General features: G+C 39.8%; 2 protein-coding genes across 3 annotated transcripts in view; both read right to left on the bottom strand.

The window, feature by feature from the left end:
* The window catches only part of LOC121521162 (apolipoprotein(a)-like), a 33,140-nt gene extending 23,672 nt beyond the window's left edge, over positions 1-9,468 (bottom strand). Inside the window, 9 exon segments of the mRNA XM_041804916.1 lie at positions 3,913-3,947; positions 4,204-4,336; positions 4,670-4,788; positions 4,991-5,153; positions 7,249-7,367; positions 7,485-7,605; positions 8,475-8,581; positions 8,692-8,824; positions 9,372-9,468. Coding sequence (XP_041660850.1) covers positions 3,913-3,947; positions 4,204-4,336; positions 4,670-4,788; positions 4,991-5,153; positions 7,249-7,367; positions 7,485-7,605; positions 8,475-8,581; positions 8,692-8,824; positions 9,372-9,420 — 979 coding nt within the window. The 5' untranslated portion in view covers positions 9,421-9,468.
* A 9,876-nt stretch (positions 9,469-19,344) lies between these two features.
* LOC121521720 (plasminogen-like) lies at positions 19,345-21,170 on the bottom strand. Of its 2 annotated transcripts, XM_041805865.1 has the most exons (5): positions 20,900-21,170; positions 20,653-20,771; positions 20,333-20,495; positions 19,961-20,079; positions 19,345-19,613 (listed from the first exon to the last, which is right to left on the bottom strand). In XM_041805865.1, the coding sequence occupies exons 1-4, from the start codon at positions 21,061-21,063 to the stop codon at positions 19,971-19,973; spliced, it is 555 nt and encodes a 184-aa protein (XP_041661799.1). In that variant the 5' UTR covers positions 21,064-21,170; the 3' UTR covers positions 19,345-19,613; positions 19,961-19,970. The 2 variants fall into 2 exon arrangements, with proteins under 2 accessions (XP_041661799.1, XP_041661800.1); XM_041805866.1 differs by lacking the exon at positions 19,345-19,613 and having other exon boundaries at positions 19,989-20,079; positions 20,445-20,495.
* Positions 21,171-21,191: the final 21 nt, after the last annotated feature.

Raw genomic sequence — 21,191 nt, 5'->3', positions numbered from 1 at the left:
GCATAAATCTCGTCATCTTGTCTCGTGAGATAAGCGTCTTGTCACACCCCTACTCAAAATCATGCCGTTTTATTTCTCACCATGATGTTACCCAGGTCAAAAACTATTTATCTCCTCTCTTGCTGAAAATCTGCTGATAGAAAAACAGTCCTGAAATAATATTTAGGTCATTGGAATCACAGTGTTGCACTTTGTTCAACCAAAAGAACAAACAAACATTAAACGGCTCAGCTGGCAGTAAAAGAGCAACAGGTCCAAAACCTTCACTGGACTGAGTTCCAAAAACCGATTCACTGACTCAGACATGGTCCTACTACTCTTGATCACAGCTGCACTCAGGGGGCTGCACTGCTCCCTTCTTATTGGCTACTGATATGCAGTAATCAGAAGGTTATCGTGGATAAACTCTTACTACATGCCTACTAGCCATAGATTATGGTCTTTTACAATAAAGTACTAATAAACTCTCATTAAGGACCAGAGGTGGACTTTACCATAAGGCAAAGTAGGCAATCGCCTGTGGCCCCGGGCTACTAGGGGCCCTGAGAAGACATGACTAACTTGACCCATTTCTTGCACCAGCCGGTTCTCTGGCAGTTTGGAATTGTAAGACCTTAACACATTCATTAAAAGTGCAGAATATGATTAATGGTGTTATATTCATCAGAGGGCTGCACAGTGGTGCAGGCGTTAGCGCTGTTGCCTCACAGCAAGAAGGTCCCTGGTTCGCTTCCTGGTCAGGGCCTTTCTGTGCTGAGTTCTCCCCGTGCATGTGTGGGTTCTCTCCGGGTACTCCGGCTTCCCTTCACCACTAAAAACATGCTTGTTAGGTTAATTGTTAACTCTAAATTAGCTATAGGTGTGAATGTGAGCGTTCCTGGTTGTGTGTCTCTATATATCAGCCCTGCGATTGACCAGCGACCAATCCAGGGTGTACCCCGCCTCTCACCCAATGACAGCTAGGATAGGCTTCAGCCCCTCCGCGACCCCAAACAGGATAAGTGGTATAGAAAAGAGATGGATAGTCATCACATTGAGACTGCATGTAGAACTCTGTAAACCATCCTCCTTTTGCAACGGAAAAGATCAAATAACTCATGCAGAGCTCATCAAAATACAAGAGAGAGAATTTGAATTTTATATTCGGCTTAAAGAAAGTGAGTCTGCCACGCTTTCTGACAAAACCCTGACCTTCAGAGGGACTACTTCCTCATTTGCAAGAATCAAGCAAAAAACAAGGCAAACTGGGAGGCCCTTTGTCTCTTAATAGAGAATATGCAGGATACTTCAGCACTGTGACTGATCCACAGCTGAGGAAATGTTAGACTATGCACAGACTCATTAAGCACAACCTTGGCATTAAGAGAGGACGCCACAGACAAAGCTGGATCCCGTAAGATGAAAGACTCTGCAGCCAACAGGAGGTGGAAACAGAGCTGAACTTTCTGACCACCAGCATTCCCAGATGGTTGTAAAATATATTTAGTTGATCTGGTGTTATGGCCTCTTGGATAAATAAGAAATAAGGCTGGACCAAAAAGCCACCAGCAACATATACAAAAAGACACAGACAAACGATTTTGAGTTTCAAGATAAATGATCCAAACTTTATTTAACACAAAAATCAATCAGTTAATCAATGAAATAATTTGAAAGTGAAATTTTGGATTTCACTTTATAGGGTCAAAAGTTCAGTCCAGTTCAGAGTAAACCCACAGGGCTTGAAGAATTACAAAGTCATTAGAGTGAGTTCGGTAAGGTCCAACAGACCAGTTCAGTATTGATGTTACAGGTACATTTCAAAAAATGAGAATATCATGAAAAAGTTCAATATTTTTTTTCAAGCCTTTATTTCTTGAGATATTGAGGATTATGGCTTACAGATAATGAAAACCCAAAATTCAGTGTCTCAGAAAATTAGAATATAACATAAGATCAATTAGAAAAGGATATTTGAAACAGAAATGTCAGGCCAGAAATGTCAGGCTTCTGAAAAGTAGGTGCCATCAGAGAGCCATGCTGCCGTCCTGCACAGATTCCTCCTTAGGTCACTGTTCAGAAGGAAAAGTGGGAGTGATGTGACAACAAGTATACAAATAAAAAAAGGGACACCAAAGGAAGGATTTAATGTAAAATCTACTTTATATACACTGGAGATCAAAATTAGAGAACAATTTGTAAACACTTGATTTATTCCGAAATAATGTAATCTTCATTGCTCAACATTTGAAGGATTTTTTGTTGTGGCAATACCATGCTACTGGAACATTGTTTTTAAACAGAGAAAGGAACTTCAACAAAAAAATAATTATTTTGTGGAAAACACAGTGATCAAAATTGAAAAACAGCAATGCCTGTAGCACAAAGGAAGATTATAGCAAAACTTTCTGAAGGTTACGGCAGTCAAAAATTAGTAGGAAGTGTACAGGCCTTTGCTTTGAATGACTTGAGCACATCAACAGCCACAGGACGTCACCAGTCTCTCACACTTTTTTGGTGTGATTCTGGTCCACTCTTCTTCCAGTCTCTTCCACAGTTCAGTGACTGTAGTGGGTTTATTGGCCATAACTTTGTCACCAAGGATTTTCCAGAGGTTTTCTCTTGCGTTTAGATTAGGACTCTGGGCTGGCCATTTCAATATTTCAATGTTTTCAGTTTCAAAGAACTGTTTTACACATTTTGCTGGTTGACATTGGGCATTGTCCTGCATGAAAATTACTGTCTGATTAGGTGATGAACGCAGGGAAGGAATCATATGTTGTCAAAGAAGGTTCTGATAAGCATTTGCATTCACTCGGCCATGTAGCTGTACAAGAGGCCAAACTCCTGCTGCAGAAAACATTCCCCAAACCATGACACTTCCTCTTCAACTTTTCACTGACTTCTTTATTCACTTTGGGTTCAGTCTTTCCCCAGTTTGACGATTTACAGAATGTTTTCCATTGGATCTAAATAAATTAAACTTGCTTTCATCACTGAAGTAAACTTTGGACCAGTTTTCTTCTGTCCACACAACATGTTCCTCAGCAAAGGTTAGTCTAGCTGTTTGATTCTTTCTGCTAATGAGAGGTTTGGTCACTACTGAGTGGGCTTTCAGTCCAAATGTTCTTAAACGCCAAGACACTGTATGATGAGACAGAGTCCCTGTTCAGTGATGAATTGGCGAGCAATTCCAGCTGCAGTGTTAAACCAATTGTCCATCGAGGTTCTCCATATTATTCTGTCCTTTCTTTTAGTTGTCTTTTGTGGACGACCGGCCTTCTTGGTGGACTTGAATGAGTTTGTGGCTTTCTAAAGATGTAATATTCTTGAAATCACAGATTTAGCACAGACAACTTCTCTTGCTACAAAATAATTATTTTTTTGTTGAAGTTCCTTTCTCTGTTTAAAAACAGTGTTCCAGTATCATGGTATTGCCACAACAAAAAATCCTTCAAATGTTGAGCAATGAAGATTACGTTATTTCGGAATAAATCAAGTGTTCACAAATTGTTCTCTAATTTTGATCTCCAGTGTATATATCGGTACCCCTGTATCACCATACGTATCATATTGCCAGATTCTTGCAAATCCACAGCCTTAGTACTGGCTTACTGTGGTTCCAACCAACCAAGTCAGATTGGTCACAAAAAGGATAATCTGGGGTGCTGGAGGCTCAATTATCTGGAGATCAAAATGCTTACATAAACTGCTGTTTTTTAAACATACCACAACTAGTCTTACTTTAAACCAAGCAAGCTGATTGTATATGAGAGCCATGAATGATGATGACGAGAACAACATCACTGTAAATGTTCTCACCATTATCAACAATGATCAGTGTCATACCTGGTCTGGGTCAACAGCTTGGTATATTGCAGTACTCCCATCGAGAGTCAGGGTCAGTGGTGTAACACCAGGGCTTCAACTCACCATCTGGATTACGACAGTAGTTTCTTTCCAGGCCTCTGATAAGAAGTGACACAGTACCAGAGATGAGTGTGATTAAAATCAGATGAGAAATGCCACCTGCTTGGAATTATGATCAATTTTTTAGCTTTCTTTTGAAGTCTCCAAGATATCAATCACTGATTTTTCTTTTGTTTGCAGGGATTTTTGTTAAATATTACACACTGCACCTTTAATGTTACTTAAAAGTCAAATAACAATAACTTGGTCTCTTTCATAGGGAGAACAACATTTTTCTGTTCCACTGGTTCTTACTTGCAGGGGTAGTTTTCTGGTGTACGACTATGCTCATGTGGCGTCTGAGAATCCCAACGTTGGCAAGTGTAGCCATTCTCTGTTGTGGTGACTTGTCCTCTGTAGTTCTCACCAGTGCACTCAAAACAGTCCTCTGTAAAAGAAAAAGCATATACACATACCAAGTAATTGTTCATTCATGCATTTCTGTACATTTTGACAATATGTCATTGTGTGTTCTAGGATAATGCTATTTCTATGTTGTTTGAGCATGCAAAAAAAAAAAACATGCATCTGGGTTATCAAAGGCTCAGTTCTTAAGAGATCAAGAATATTTTCACAGATTTCTTTTTTTTTTCTTCCATAAAACAGTTAGAGTCCTTCTTGAAACAAAGTATGCTAATTGTACAGGAGGTATACCATGAGTGACGATGAAGAACAACATCACTGCAGATGTTATCATCATCCTAAATGTTCAGTGTCATACCTTGTGCAGCTCCACAGATTGGTATATTGCAGTACTCCCATTGAGAGTCAGGGTCAGTGGTGTAACACCAAGGCTTGTCAGAATTGTCCGGGTTACGACAGTAGTTTCTTTCTAGGCCTCTGATAAAAAATGACACAGTACCAGAGATGAGTGTGAGTACAAACAGATGAGAAATGCCACCTGCTTGGAACTATGATAAATGTTTTAGTTTCTTTTGAAGTCTTTAATGTAACTTATAAGTCAAATAACAATTGGTCAAATAACAATAACTTGGTCTCTTTCATAGGGAGAACAACATTTTTCCGTTCCAGTGGTTCTTACTTGCATTGGTAGTTTTCTGGTGTACGATCGTGTTGGTGTGGCGTCTGAGTGGACCATCTCTGGCATGTTTTTCCAGACTTTGTCAAAGATATTCGGCCTCGGTATGCTTGACCTTTACCTGTTATACAGGTGAGCTCCGGGCGAATGGGTGGAGGTGCAGTTACTGAGCAAAGAAGATGAGATTGATGGGTTTACAGGGTCCGACGCTAAGGTTTTTGCCTACTTGCCCTTTAGGGCAAGTGCTTCTCAAATCTACTTGCCCCATCTAAATTCCCACTTGCCCTGTCCAGGAGGTACTTTTTTCTGGCTGTCAAGTGCATACATTTTGTTCACAACATACTTAGACCTAAAATCCATTGCCTGTCAACTGTGGAAAGCAATCCATAACACTTCTGCATTATTGGCTATGTGTTAGCCCACTGAAAATTATATTTAACTTTGTACAGATCAGTGCAATGTGAAAGCTGCACCAGGTTGTTTTCTGAAGAAATTCAAACTCAGGAATTTCATCTTTACCATACTGATACAAGGTAATAATACAAACTCAGAAATATTAAAAAAAAAAAAAAAAAACTTTAGCAAGAGCCACAATTCAAACTGAGAATGTAAGGTAGATAATAGCTTGGTTAATTTGTAGTTGAAATGAAATAAAACAGTGAACTGGTGGATAATTATGAGGTTAATGGAACAGAAGGGTCTGCATAGTGTCAGATGAAACAATATGTCAATGATTTGTATTTTATTTTTTAATTTTATTTATCACTGACATCAGGCTAAAACAATGTATCTCAATTTTTCATGATTTTCATCAGTTTAGTGGTGTTGGTCACCCTTTACATCTGTCAATGGTTTTAACTAATTTTAAAGCAATAATATATGTCAAAAGATAATTTTTTTTTTCATTCCCTAAAAAGTGATCATTTCGAAGATACCAGTCTTTGGCCCGACACCAGTGTTATGAAAGATTCACCTGGCCTAAAGTTTTTTTTAAGATATTTGAATGTGCTTAGTTTGAGCTCTGAGATGCATTTCAAAGAAAATGATGAATTATGGTTGGCTATTTGAGTATTTATATCTCACACTGGGGCATTTACTGGAGCTCTGTGGCTTTATTAACATAAAAGAGATGCTTTCTAATTTTTTTCCACTCATTATTAATCTTTAGTTAAAGGGGGAGGGGCCTCATAGTGGTCTTTGCCCTGGGCCTCCAAATGACTGAAACCAGCCCTTCCTCACACCTGCAGTGTTCCAGACACAACGTTTCACCCTGCCTCATTTTGGAGCTTTGGTTTTATATTTCTGCTCTTTTGATAATATCTATGATCATTAGTGCGTTAAAGATAAAATAAAACACCCGCGTTTGGACAACTTTCACCAGATACTACGTTATTTCCATGTGTGATCCCTGTGTGTTATGCTCATAAATGACACGCATCAGCATAATTGTAATAAGATGTGGGTGTGAGAGAGCATCGGCAGGATGTGGCTGGAGAAAAAGTTAAAACGAGGCAATGGGAAGCTTCAGTTTGAACACAAGACAGCAGACCTCACTGAATGAGCAAACTTAAGAGGCGCAACACCCACGGACTTCCTCTCCTCTCTTCTCTTACACACACTCCTCCGTCGAGTGCATCAGACGGTAAAAATATACAGATTTCAAATAATAGACGTTTAAATGTGGAAGTTAAAGCCTGTCTGCTTTGTGTGGATAACAGATTTATTGATGTGACCTACCATGAATCTTTACTGATGACAGTGTTTACCTTCATAAAGGTTTTAGTTAAGGGTTTTTTTTTTTTTTTTCAAGTAAGCTTTAAAAGAGCCACAACTGGTCACTAAAGAGTCACATGCGGCTCGAGGGCAGCGGGTTGAGTATCTCTGAGTTAGACTCTGAGCAGCTGTCTGCACGTCAGCAGACACGTTCAGCCAATGGAGGCAGCAACACACTGCATCTGGCTACTTGGGGGCTCTGTAGTAACAGAAACGAGAGAGGAAAATGATGAAATTAATGAATAGAAAAGCTCAGAGTCGTGCTTGCCCGATCAGGCAAGTCTTTACAAGTTTTGCTTGCCCATCAGCTTTTTGAAGTTGTGCGGGCATTCAGGCAACCGTTAATGTCGGACCCTGGTTTATGATCTCAGAGAACAAACAAGTGAAGAAGACCTTGGAATAAAGGGTAAATGTGCATATTTTGTGCTGTCGTGAAATTGGTGAGACATGAAAGAATATTTTGGTAGAAAATTTGTTAATAGACTTACAGCATCGTGGTATAGAGCAGTAATCCCATTTTTTGTTGGGGTTGGTGGTGTAACACCAGGGCCGGGGGCTACTGCTTGGGTTTCTACAGTAGTTCTTCACTAGATTCTTCCCTGGATGACTAAAGAGCATGCAAAGAGAAAGCTGAGTTAATTCACCTGTGTTTTATATGAGGGAATTTTTATTGGATGATTGTTAAATACTGTTTGATAAAATGATTTGTGATTGGTGGTCTCACGTGCGGGATGTGTAGTTATGCTCATGGGGTGTCTGAGAATCCCAGCGTTGGCAAGTGTAGCCATTCTCTGTTGTGGAGACTCGTCCTCTGTAGTTCTCACCAATGCACTCCAAACAGTCCTCTGTAAAAGAATAAAGGGTAATCCTGGCTGGTAGGTAGAGTTGGATGTCTCTCAAAGGAAGTTTTTCTGGCTTTGATCCCCTGCACCTACAGTCACATTTATTTATTCCACTTATTAAAACAAGTACAGAGAACAACACTGAACACTTTGAGTGACAGAAAATGATGTATTCACTCTTCTGCCGACCTGCTTCGGCATGAGTATGTGATAGTGAAAGGAGTTAGTTGTTGCGCATGGTTGTACACAAGGCCTGCTAGTGGAGTCATTAGCCTTGACTTAGCCAAGGTGGCAGTTTTGCCTGAATTCAATGACATATCTTTATTAAAACAAGGACAGAGTGCAACTCTGAGAGCTTTCCGTGACAGAAAAGATTTTTTTCACTCTTCATTCAGTCTGTTTCGGCATGGCTTTGTGATCATAAGTAGGGCTTGTCTGGTATATCCAGGGCCTGCAGTAGCTGTTAGCCCGGATGTAGGAATGTAGTTAAAACCAGAGCAGAGAGCCACACTGAAAGCTTGTCTTGGTGGAGAAGATGTTTTTGCGCATCTCCTGTAGTGATGAGTTCCCTCCTCGCACAAAAAAGCACCGAATAAAGGTAGGATATTTTCTCCTCACTGTCCTGTTAACACCATAAAGACACTTTGGATGTATTTAAATTGCGTCATTCTCGTCACTGTGTTTGCAGTCAAATTATGACTGATATTGCATCATAGGCTAAATATGAACAGAATTCCATAAAAGTTTAACAACAAAACAAAAAAATAACAGAGACCTCTCAGTTTGTATGAAAATTAATATTTGAAGATGAAAGCACAAAATGATAGATTTTGGCTGCTAAAATAACAAAATGAAAAGGCACAAGGACTTGCCATATTTTTCATACAGCACTGTGCCTTCTCTGGAAAGGACTGTCTCTACTGTAGAGTTGGCGGCTGATGTCCAACACTCGCGATCATTTTCAGTATACATGAAAGATCTGTGAACACAGCAGGTTGAGTTTAGTTGGAAAAGTCTGAGTCACATATGTAGAATTTAAATAGTTTCATAATTGCAAATGCAAAACCTTAATTCAGAGCCCAAACTTACCTGCAGGTGAACGTTATTTCAGAGTCACATTTTGCTGCACACTCAGCTGCAGTGTTGACAGTGAAGTGTCCTTTCTGTGAGAGGATCCATGCTCCTTCAGTTTTGGTGTAGCCAACCACTTCAACTCCATTTACTGACATCAGACAAACAACAAAGTAAATGTTTTATTCCGTATAGAGAAAAATATAATTCCCTGCATGTATAAGCTTTGTTCTAGCTCCCAACTGGGTTCAGGTTTTGTGACTTCAAATCCTTCAATTCTGAGCTCCAAGAGTACTTGGGGGTCTTGTTCACAAGTGAGGGTTAAAGGGAGCATGAGATTGACAGCACCAGCATGACTGTGGGCGTTGTGCCGGACTGTTGTGGTGAAGAGGGAGCTGAGCTCAACCTGCTATCACCACAGTCTGACCCCAGATAAGTGGAAGAAGATTGATAAATGGATGAAAGCACTGGAAGATTTCAAAAATTAAAAGTCGACCACTGAATCTACCAAACACACATTTTTTTACTATTGTTGCAAGGTTTAGAAACGTAAAACTGTTTGAACAGCTTTGATAGGTGTGTCATGATAGCATACTTTTGCTGTGAAGCAAATTATTGTCAGTCGATTATTTTTAAAATTTCAAAGCAAATAAGTAGAAATGTTGAATTTTAATGAAACAGATGTCATCATGTCTTACCAGTGCAGATCAGAGCTCCCAGAAGAAGAGCTGCTTTGTACAGATCCATGGTGATGCTCCTTTCGTCAGCAGCTTATAGTCAAAGATCTAACAGAAGTTCCCTTTTAATAGGTTTTAGCATGTCAGGAAACATGCAGGATTTCTCAATCATTAGTCAATCATTGGCCTGAGGCTGTCAAGGACAGTATTGATTGTTGTTTGGTCCAGTTACTACATGTGGCTCCTTATTGTAGCTAGAGTGAGCCTTAAAGTGTCTCCATTAAAAATAAAGTTATAAAGACAAAAGTTTAAAACAAAAATTCAGATAACTCAAAATTAGGGGTGTGATGAGATCTCGTGCCATGAGATCTTGCGAGACCAAAACGTTATGAGCTATCTCGTCAAGGTGAAAATCATCTTGCGTGATCATTATTGCCGACACCAGGAGCAGCAGCTCTCCTGACAGAAAACATACCTAACTGGAAGTTATGAAAGATCACAAAGATGCACGGGACACTTTATAATTGTTGGTTTTCCAGCTAATGAAGAAACAGAGCTGATCAGTGACCGATTCAGAGCACTACTCTCCCCCTCGTGTGTGCTACTCCGGGCCGTGCATGATCCACAAATGCATAATACGTTCGTCATAACGGTGTGAAATGATTAAATGTTGCTGCTGGAGACCTGAGCAGTCTCCGTGAGTTCGTGTATGCGCGCAGACTCACTCATAGTGCCAGTATCTGTGACTTTGTAACTTTGATTCAGTCACTGCTTCCTCATATCTCCTTCTCATCTAACCATCTGTCAGTCACTCATCCATCAGCTGTTGGCTGTGCTATCATCAGTCAGAAGCTTAACATGTGTAGTGCAGCAGACGGTTGTAAACTGCAGTGGTAAACTTAGTAAAACAAACTCTGTTTGAGCGCCATAGTCCACTGTTAGCTCCAAAAATCGAGGTGTTAGCCCCAGTTAAACACGCTCTGTTTTCTGACAGCAGACAGAGGAGAGACACACACTCGCTCACCAACGCACACACAACCTCATCTTTGTGTCGTGTCCAACATTGTCAAAGCTCATATTAGAGAAACAGACCACAAAACGATAAAATAAGCTTTTTCTTTGTTACTGTAAAAACAAACAACCCCGTTATTGACAGAAATATTTCTTTTGAGTGTTTTAAATATGCATGTACTGAAAGAGGATGAGAAATAGTTTGATTTTACTGATGTATCTCTTTATATCTCAGTCTGTTGTAAATGGTTTTTAAGTTACTTTCAAAATAATCCAAGTGCTTTTATCTTTAGTATTATAATGGTAGCAATAAGTCTATAGTGTAGTAAAATAAGGATGTAGTAGACTATTAAAATGAAAGGCTTGATTTGAAGAGCATTCAGATGTACAGTTTGAGTCAGAGTTAGACAAGACAACCTGTGTGTAAGCATTGATAGCCTATTCAGTACAAGAGGAGTTTAAACATTCCTGAATAGACCTGAATGCTTTGCAATAATGACTTTCAGTCATATAAAGGACATATTTTCCACTCATACATTTTTTTCAAAATAATAAAAAGTGTAAAATCTTGTCTTGTCTTGTGTCTTGCAGGTACAAATCTCGTCTTGTCTCGTCTCGTGAGATAAGCGTCTTGTCACATCCCTACTCAAAATCATGCCTTTTTTTTTTTCTTACCATGATGTTACCCAGGTCAAAAACTATTGATCTCCTCCCTTGCTGAAAATCTGCTGATTGAATAACAGTCCTGAAATAATATTTAGGTCAAGGGAATCACAGTGTTGCACTTTGTTTAACCAAAAGAACAAACAAACATTAAACGGCTCAGCTGGCAGTAAAAGAGCAACAGGTCCAAAACCTTCACTGGACTGAGTTCCAAAAACCGATTCTCCGACTTAGATAAGGTCCTACTACTCTTGATCACAGCCGCACTAATTACGCAAGGTCAATGTGTCGGCGTTCAGAAAAAGAAGGAACTCTAGTTAGAGAAGAGATGAGTAATAAACTTGCATCTCATGTAGGTCATCTGAGGCTTCTGATAAGTAATGACACAGTACCAGAGATGAGTGTAGGTAGAAAACAATGATAAAGGCACAATAAATGCTTGGACTTATGATTAATAGTTTTATAGTCATCAGGGGGCTGCACTTCTCCCTTCTTATTGGCTATTGATATGCAGTAATAAGGAGGTTATCATGGATAAACTCTTACTACATGCCTACTAGCCATAGATTATGGTCTTTTAGAATAAAGTACTAATAAACTCTCAATAAGGACCAGAGGTGGACTTTACCATAAGGCAAAGTAGGCAATCGCCTGTGGCCCCGGGCTACTAGGGGCCCTGAGAAGACATGACTAACTTGACCCTTTTCTTGCACCAGCCGGTTCTCTGGCAGTTTGGAATTGTAAGACCTTAACACATTCATTAAAAGTGCAGAATATGAAGTAATCTTGGTTATGTTATAGACTGTGTAGGTATATTGTGTTTTGCATGTAAGTGTATTACACTATTATACTTGTATAATGGTAGACTGTCCTCATACAGCCTTTGACTCTCTGTTCTGGGATAAGGTTATTGCGACATTCTGAGGTCGACAGATGTTTACTGGACCAGGTAGTGTTTAATGTGAAACGGTGGGAGAGATAAAACTTGGAAGCAGTGGCGCAGGCGTTAGCGCTGTTGCCTCACAGCAAGAAGGTCCCTGGTTCGCTTCCTGGTCAGAGCCTTTCTGTGCTGAGTTCTCCCCGTGCATGTGTGGGTTCTCTCCGGGTACTCCGGCTTCCTTCCACCACCAAAAACATGCTTGTTAGGTTAATTGTTGACTCTAAATTAGCTGTAGGTGTGAATGTGAGCATTCCTAGTTGTCTGTCTCTATATATCAGCCCTGCAATTGACCAGCGACCAATCCAGGGTGTACCCCGCCTCTCACCCAATGACAGCTGGGATAGGCTTCAGCCCCTCCGCGACCCCAAACAGGATAAGTGGTATAGAAAATAGATGGATAGTCATCACATTGAGACTGCATGTAGAACTCTGTAAACCATCCTCCTTTTGCAACGGAAAATACCAAATAACTCATGCAGAGCAGAGCTCATCAAAATACAAAAGAGAGAATTTGAATCTTATATTCGGCTTAAAGAAAGTGAGTTTGCCACACTTTCTGACAAAACCCTGACCTTCAGAGGGACTACTTCCTCATTTGCAAGAATCAAGCAAAAAACTAAGCAAACCAGGAGGCCCTTTGTCTCTTAATAGAGAATATGCAATTGCAGGATACTTCAGCACTGTGACTGATCCACAGCTGAGGAAATGTTAGACTATGCACAGACTCATTAAGCACAACCTTGGCATTAAGAGAGGACGCCACAGACAAAGCTGGATTGCGTAAGATGAAAGACTCTGCACCCACTGCAGCCAACAGGAGGTGGAAACAGAGCTGAACTTTCTAACCACCAGCATTCCCAGATGGTTGTAAAATATATTTAGTTGATCTGGTGTTATGGCCTCTTGGATAAATAAGAAATAAGGCTGGACCAAAAAGCCACCAGCAACATATACAAAAAGACACAGACAAACGATTTTGAGTTTCAAAATAAATGATCCAAACTTTATTTAACACAAAAATTAATCAATGATAATAAAAAAATCAATAAAATAGAAAGGGCTGTAGGCGCCAGCCAAAAAGAACAAAAGAGGGGTGGTGAACGTGGCTAACCACACAGTGGGCCATTGGACCAGTCACCACCCCTAACTAAACCTACCAAACCAAAAATCAACTAACTATTTAACCAGGAAAAGAAAACAACAAGAAAACAAAAACCCAGCAATCTTAACATGCTTGGGGGGAAAAGAAACGCTTAGAAAAACCGAATAAAATGATAATCAACAAAAAGAGAAGGTTCAGCAATCAAACAAACCTCCTCACGTGTTTGTCAAGGAGTGTGTGTGGCTCTGTGTCTGGCTCTGCTCTGCATGCTCCTCTGCCCTGCCACTCTAAATACTCCCCTCCTCCATCCTGAGTGCTAACAGCACTCAGATGTGCTGCAGCCACACAGGTAGAGGGAGGAGGGAGACCAGAGAGCCAGGGAGAGAGAGAGGGCATGCAGCACTCCAGGCCACATGTAAAATCCGGCATGTCAGGTTCCCTGTTTTCTGCCGACAGGACATTATGTTTTAAATAGGGCTGTCAATAGATTAAGATTTTTAATCACAATTAATCTCACAAATTTCATAGTTAACTCGAGATTAATCACAAATTAATCACACTTTTTTGTCTGTTTTAAATGTACCTTACAGGAGTATTTCTCAAGATTTCAATACCCTTATCAACATGAGTGGACAAAAATACTTTCTTTATGCAAATGTTTGTTCATGTCAACAACCCAAAACAATGACAGATAATGTCCAGAAAATACTCTAGTCTAAGCTCAAAGATACTGAACGCTCCAAAAATATGCTGAGAGCATAACATGGTAAACTCAAGCCCAACAAGGACAACCGAGAGATATTGACCTTAATGTAAGATTACTGAATAATACCACAATGTAGTGTCTAACTTCAGACTTCTAGAAGTTAACTCCTTTATTGTTCTCAGCAGCTGAACACAGAACAGCAGATCTCATCATCACACATGGACATAAAGAGCATGGTCAGTGAAGTTTAAATCACTTAAAGATCATCCCTGATTCTTCACGCTAAAGCAGAGAATTTCAGCCTCACATGAGGGAAATAAAGGCTCACAATCATCCCTTTACACCAAGAGGACTCACAATAGGACGATAGAGAAGGAGAAACTAAATATAGTTAGAGAATTAAACTACAGATTACTGGGAGAAGTCAAGTCTCCACTGAGAGCTCAGCAGTAAGGCACAGACACATCTAATGGTGTTTCACTGTTCTGATGTGGTCAGAGGTGAGTAAGATGGACACATCTGCCCTACTCAAGAGAAGAACCAAGTAATTATTTAACAATGTTTGCTATTATTTATCATCCTTTTATTTTCAAACTAAAAAATGCCCAAATGTAAATTAAATGCTGACAGTAAAAAATTACTGTCATCAGTCCAGTAGATTTACTGGAATGATGTCAATAAACACACAATTGAAGCTGCTTTTCATGAACACACAAAGTAAAAGAAGTCTCAGTGGAGAACATTTAAGGTGTAACCATCCTTTCATTCTTCAGATCATAGAAGAGCTACAGATTTAATCTCAAACATTTTTTTCTTCATAAATAAAGGGGACCCACAGTCTAATAATGCTTTTTATCTTATATTATGATTTTCTACAGTGCTCACCTCTGCTCCTGTCACACACCAGCCTGTTTGGCTCTGTCTCCTCCTCCTCCTCCTCCTCCTCCTCATGATGTAGCTGTATATTCACCATGCATCAGACCATCTCCTATAGGGACTGCAAAATCTTTGACACTCTGCAGCTTCTTGATTGACAGTTTTTCAAAATTTGGCGTTTATTCACAGTTCCAGCCAATTGTTTTAGTAAGTTTTGTTTTCTCCTAATGCTTTCACTCTCAAGCAGGAGCTGCGTGGGGATGGGAGAGGGGGTAAACAGACTTCAAGGAGACATGATCGGACCAGTCAACAGTCAATCTAGAGGGGTGGTGCAGCTGTAGTACTGGTTCATAGCAGATATAAATAAATGAATAAATCGTGCTGGCCCTACAGTGAGTCGGCCCACCTGGAAATGCCCAGTATGCCAGATAGCGAGTCCACCCCTGCTTGCAGAGTTGTCTGAGTGTCCCCGTTGTACAGCATGGCTAAGGGGACGGCTCTCTGCATTTGCGGTGTGCTTGGCCAGTGAGTGGTACGGGCTATTTAAGACTCTACAAACTCCTGGTAACTCAGTTCATGTCGACAGTGGGAGAAAATAACTTGAGTTTTATCTGGCATGATCTGAAAGCTGACCCTGCCATTCAGAAGTCTCTGTCCTTTATCCATTTCTGCTCACTTGCACTGCATCACAGCGCCGCTTCCTGACCTGGCAAACTACAGGATGGGTCGAGGGTCACACAGAACACGCATGCATTAATCATACAACAGAAAAATTAGCAGCGTTAAAGTAATTTGAGTTAATGGGATATTAACATGTTAAATTTGACAGCCCAAATATATATACACATGTGGACAAAATTGTTGGTACCCCTCTGTTAATGAAAGAAAAATCCACAGTGGTCACAGAAATAACTTGAATCAGACAAAAGTAATAATAAAAATTCAATGACAATTAACCAATGAAAATCAGACATTGCTTTTGAAATGTGGTTCAACAGAAATATTTTAAAAAAACAAACTCTGGAAACAGGCCTGGACAAAAATGGTGGTACCCCTAGAAAAGATTGAAAATAATGTGACCAAAGGAACATGTTCAACCAAGGTGTGTCCTCTAATTAGCATCACAGGTGTCTACAAACTCGTAATCAGTCAGTCGGCCTATTTAAAGGGTGACAAGTAGTCACTGTACTGTTTGGTGACATGGTGTGTACCACACTAAACATGGACCAGAGGAAGTGAAGGAGAGAGTTGTCTCAGGAGATTAGAAAGAAAATTATAGACAAGCATGTTGAAGGTAAAGGCTATAAGACCATCTCCAAGCAGCTTGATGTTGCTGTGACTACAGTTGCACATATTATTCAGGAATTTAAGGACTGTAGCCGACATCCCTGGACGTGGCCGCAGGAGGAAAACTGATGACAAATCGAAGAAACGGATAATACGAATGGTAACAAAAGAGCCCAGAACAACCTCCAAAGACATTAAAGGTGAACTCCAAGGTCAAGGTACATCAGTGTCAGATCGTACCATCCGTCGTTGTTTGAGCCAAAGTGGACTTCATGGGAGACGACCAAGGAGGACACCACTGTTGAAAACAAACCATAGAAAAGCCAGACTGGAATTTGCCAAACTGTATGTTGACAAGCCACAAAGCTTCTGGGAGAATGTCCTATGGACAGACGAGACAAAACTAGAACTTTTTGGCAAAGCACATCAGCTCTATGTTCACAGACACTGTCCCTACTGTGAAACATGGAGGAGGCTCTGTTTTGTTCTGGGGCTGCTTTGCTGCATCTGGCACAGGGTGTCTTGAATCTGTTCAGGGTACAATGAAATCTCAAGACATTCAAGGTATTCTAGAGAGAAATGTGCAGCCCAGTGTCAGAGAGCTTGGTCTCAGTCGCAGGTCATGGGTCTTGCAACAGGATAATGACCCAAAACACACAGCTAAGAACATCCAAGAATGGCTAAGAGCAAAACATTGGACTATTCTGAAGTGGCCTTCTATGAGCCCTGATCTAAATCCTATTGAACATCTGTGGAAGGAGCTGAAACATGGCGTCTGGAGAAGGTACCCTTCAAACCTGAGACAACTGGAGCAGTTTGCTCATGAGGTGTGGGCCAGAATACCTGCTAAGAGGTACAGAAGTCTCATTGAAAGTTACAGAAATCGTTTGATTGTAGTGATTGCCTCAAAAGGTTGTGCAACAAACTATTAAGTTAAGGGTTCCATCATTTTTGTCCAGGCCTGTTTCCAGAGTTTGTTTTTTAAAATATTTCTGTTGAACCACAATTCAAAAGCAATGTCTGATTTTCATTGGTTAATTGTCATTGAATTTTTATTTATTATCACTTTTGTCAGATTCAAGTTATTTCTGTGACCATTGTGGGTTTTTCTTTCATTAACAGAGGGGTACCAACAATTTTGTCCACATGTGTATATATAACTCACGGACAGAAACTAATGTACACCAGGCTCATGACTGATCAGGACATGATTTCACCTGTGTATGACTTTGAAATAAATGATGTGTAAATAACCTCAGTAACTTTGGCTTTGCTATTACTAAGTCATAACCAGGAAGCGAAACAGTCTTAGACTCCCAGCTTCTTTTTAATGCATGTGTGGCACTGTTATGCATGATGAGGATGCGACTGTTGTTGTTTTCTAGTCTTCTCCTTCATTCAGGGAGAAAATTTTGTCAAGGTGGTGCTTAAGTGAACACATTAATGTTGCCATTCTTTGAATTAAATGCATTGTCTGTTGTTCTGAATATTAAACATGGATTGTCAGAATCTGTGTGCGATGCGAGCGGAATTAGACAAGCGTGTTGTGGGTGAGAGAAGACGGCCCGTGCTGTGTTGCAGGAGTGGGCGGGGGGAGGGACTGGGGGGGTGGAAACCAAAGAATGGACATGGAACGTTGAATTATAATAGTAATAATGAAATCCTAATGCAAGGCATTATTACTATTATTATTATTATTATTATTTTAAAGGTTTATTTTTGTGCCCCTACTAGACAGAGGAGGACAGTGGATAGAGTCAGAAACAGGGTTAAGAGCGGGGGCGAGACACACGGCAAAGGGCCCCAGGCCGGATCCGAACCTGGGCTGCATACATGGAGAGCGCCCTCAACCACCAGGCCACCTGCTCCCCATTATTATTATTTGTTAATAATTATTATTATTATTTAATTATTATTTTATTACTATTATTACTATGTTTTTTCCCTTGTTGCCCTGTTGATCTGTTCCTCTTTTTTTCCCCTCCTTTCTCTTCTTTTATTCTTTATCATTTACTAATGTATTCATATAACAATTCCAGCTTAACCCGACATCCCATACCTTCACTATTCTTTTATGTTCCCCCAAAACAAATGACTTCACACACACACACATAGACACACTCTCACATATTTACACATCTACACACACAAAAATATAGCCCTTCACACCCTCAAATTTAGGCATCACAACGTTATGAGTTCCTGCTTGTTTTTGTCTTGTTTCCACTGTTTGTATTGTTTAAATTTGCAAATTTGTTGTCCCTCACTTGTCATGTTCTTTCTTTCATCACTCAAAAAAAAGAGGTGCATTTTTGAGACCAAATGACAGTTTGAAAAAATGTAGTTGGAATTTGTTACATTTAATTCATAAAATAACAGAAAAACAGGCTTTTACTGTTTTTTGGGGTCATTTGTGTTTGTGTTTTTTAAACAAGGATAAGAAAAAATCATTAAAAATTGTAAATCCAAATTTTTTAAAGAAAATCGAGGATTCGATTTTTAGGCCATATCGCCCAGGCCTAATGCAGATATGTTTTACTGACAAATAAAAGTTTTTTGGTTGCCGTGGTCATGATGACAATCCAGGGGACCTTGGGAACTTACATTGACAAGGAGAGTAAAATGGATTAAAAAACAGGGTGGCGGCTAGGGGGGCCCTCCAAGGCTTATGGCCCAGGGACCTCATGCATTTTAAATACAGGCCTGTGTGGGTGTGTCGGCTAAATGAGCTGAAGCTACACCCACACAATCCGATCCTCTCAGATTGAAAACAAAAAGCTTCTGATCAGAGTGCAGCTGTCTGGCTCTGTGCCACAGCAGAGACAGAGGGTAAGGATGAAGTTTACTGTTTTTAGGTACAAATCTGTCATGGTACTTTTAATGACCTGCAGACCACTGAGGCTGATAGATTAGGGAAATTTATCTCACAATAAACAAAAACACAGCCAGCTACTTTCAATAAAGACAGTGACATCGACTAACAGCAGATTATACTGAGATGATTTTCTTGGTGATTTTGTATCTTTGTGGTGCTAGGGGGACAAGTTAATTTCCCATCAAGACTGGTGATGTCATGGGCTCAGATTTTTGCCCTACTCAAATAAAACCAAGCCAGTAAAGAAGTGACCAACTTTCTAATGGTCTAAATCCAAAATTCAGTCACACAGAGAGCTCAGTGTTTTCATATGTTTACAGCAACCTTCTTCCAACATAATTCCAACACAAATTTTGGATTTCACTTTATAGGGTCAAAAGTTCAGTCCAGTTCAGAGTAAACCCACAGGACTTGAAGAATTACAAAGTCATTAGAGTGAGTTCGGTAAGGTCCAACAGACCAGTTCAGTATTGATGTTACAGGTACATCTCAAAAAATGAGAATATCATGAAAAAGTTCAATATTTTTTGTCACTCATTTCAGAAAGTCAGACCCATTTATATATAGACTCATTAGTGAATGAGTGAATATTTCAAGCCTTTATTTCTTGAGATATTGAGGATTATGGCTTACAGATAATGAAAGCCCAAAATTCAGTGTCTCAGAAAATTAGAATATAACATAAGATCAATTAGAAAAGGATATTTGAAACAGAAATGTCAGGCCAGAAAAGTCAGACTTCTGAAAAGTAGGTGCCATCAGAGAGCCATGCTGCCATTTTGCACAGATTCCTCCTTAGGTCACTGTTCAGAAGGAAAAGTGGGAGTGATGTGACAACAAGTATACAAATCAAAAAAGGACACAAAGGAAGGATTTAATGTAAAATCTACTTTGTTGACCATAAATACACAGTAAATTAGTCAAAAAGGCTGCAGTATTTTTTTCATACATTTTTTTTGTACATCCAACATATGAACATTATCTGGAGATCAAAAATGTTTACACAAACTTGTGTTTTTTAAACAAACCACAACTAGTCTTACTTTAAACCAAGCAAGCTGATTGTACATGAGACAGCCATGAATAATGATGACGAGAACAACATCACTGTAAATGTTTTCACCATTATCAACAACGATCAGTGTCATACCTGGTCTAGGTCAACAGCTTGGTATATTGCAGTACTCCCATCGAGAGTCAGGGTCAGTGGTGTAACACCAGGGCTTCTCAGAATTGTCTGGATTACGACAGTAGTTGTTTTCTAGGCCTCTGAAAAGCAATGACACAGTACCAGAGATGAGTGCAGGTACAATCAAACGAGGAACTTCATCTGCTTGAAATTATGCTTAATGTTTTAGTATTATTTCATAGTCTCCAAGACATCAACCACTGACTTTTCTTTTGTTTGCAGAGATTTTTGTTAAATATTACTTACTGCACCTTTAGTGTAACTTTTAAGTCAAATAATAACTTGGTCTCTTTCATAGGGAGAACAACATTTCTCTGTTCCAGTGGTTCTTACTCGCATTGGTAGTTTTCTGGTGTACGATCGTGTCGGTGTGGTGTCTGAGTGGACCATCTCTGGCATGTTTTTCCAGACACTGTCACAGCTATTGTGCCTCGGTACGCTTTACCTTTATCTGTTACACAGGTGAGCTCTGGGCGAATGGGTGGAGGTATAGTTGCTGAGCAAAGAAGATGAGATTGATGAGTTTATGATCTCAGAGAACAAACAAGTGAAGAAGACCTTGGAATAAAGGATAAATATGCATAATATCTGCTGTCGTGAAATTGGTACAACATGAAAGAATATTTTGTTAGAAAATGTGTGAATGGACTTACAGCATCGTGGTATAGAGCAGAATTCCCATCGTTTGTTGGGGTTGGTGGTGTAACACCAGGGCCGGGGGCCACTGTCTGGGTTTCTGCAGTAGTTCTCCACTAGATTATTTTCTGGATGACTAAAAATCATGTAAAAAGACAGCTGAGTTAATTCATTTGTGTTTTATATCATGGAATTTTTACTGGATGATTGTTAAATAGTTCATGTGGTTGTTTGATAAGATGATGTTGTCATTGGCGGTCTTACACACTGGGTTTGAAGTCATGCTTATGGGGTGTCTGGGAATCCCAGCGTTGGCAAGTGTAGCCATTCTCTGTTGTAGACACTTGTCCTCTGTAGTTCTCACCAATGCACTCTATACAGTTATCTGTAAAAGAAGAAGCAAATACACATACCAAGTAATTATTCATTCATGTATTTTCTGTACATTTTGACAAAATGTCATTGTGTGTTCTATAGAGCTGGGCAATTAATCGAAAAATGATCAAACCGACATTTAGAGCCTCAAACTGACATAAACCTGCTGTGTCAATTATTT

The sequence above is a fragment of the Cheilinus undulatus genome, linkage group 14 (assembly GCF_018320785.1).
Source record: "Cheilinus undulatus linkage group 14, ASM1832078v1, whole genome shotgun sequence".
Classification (NCBI taxonomy): domain Eukaryota; kingdom Metazoa; phylum Chordata; class Actinopteri; order Labriformes; family Labridae; genus Cheilinus; species Cheilinus undulatus.
This window is presented reverse-complemented; position numbering and strand designations above follow the sequence as displayed.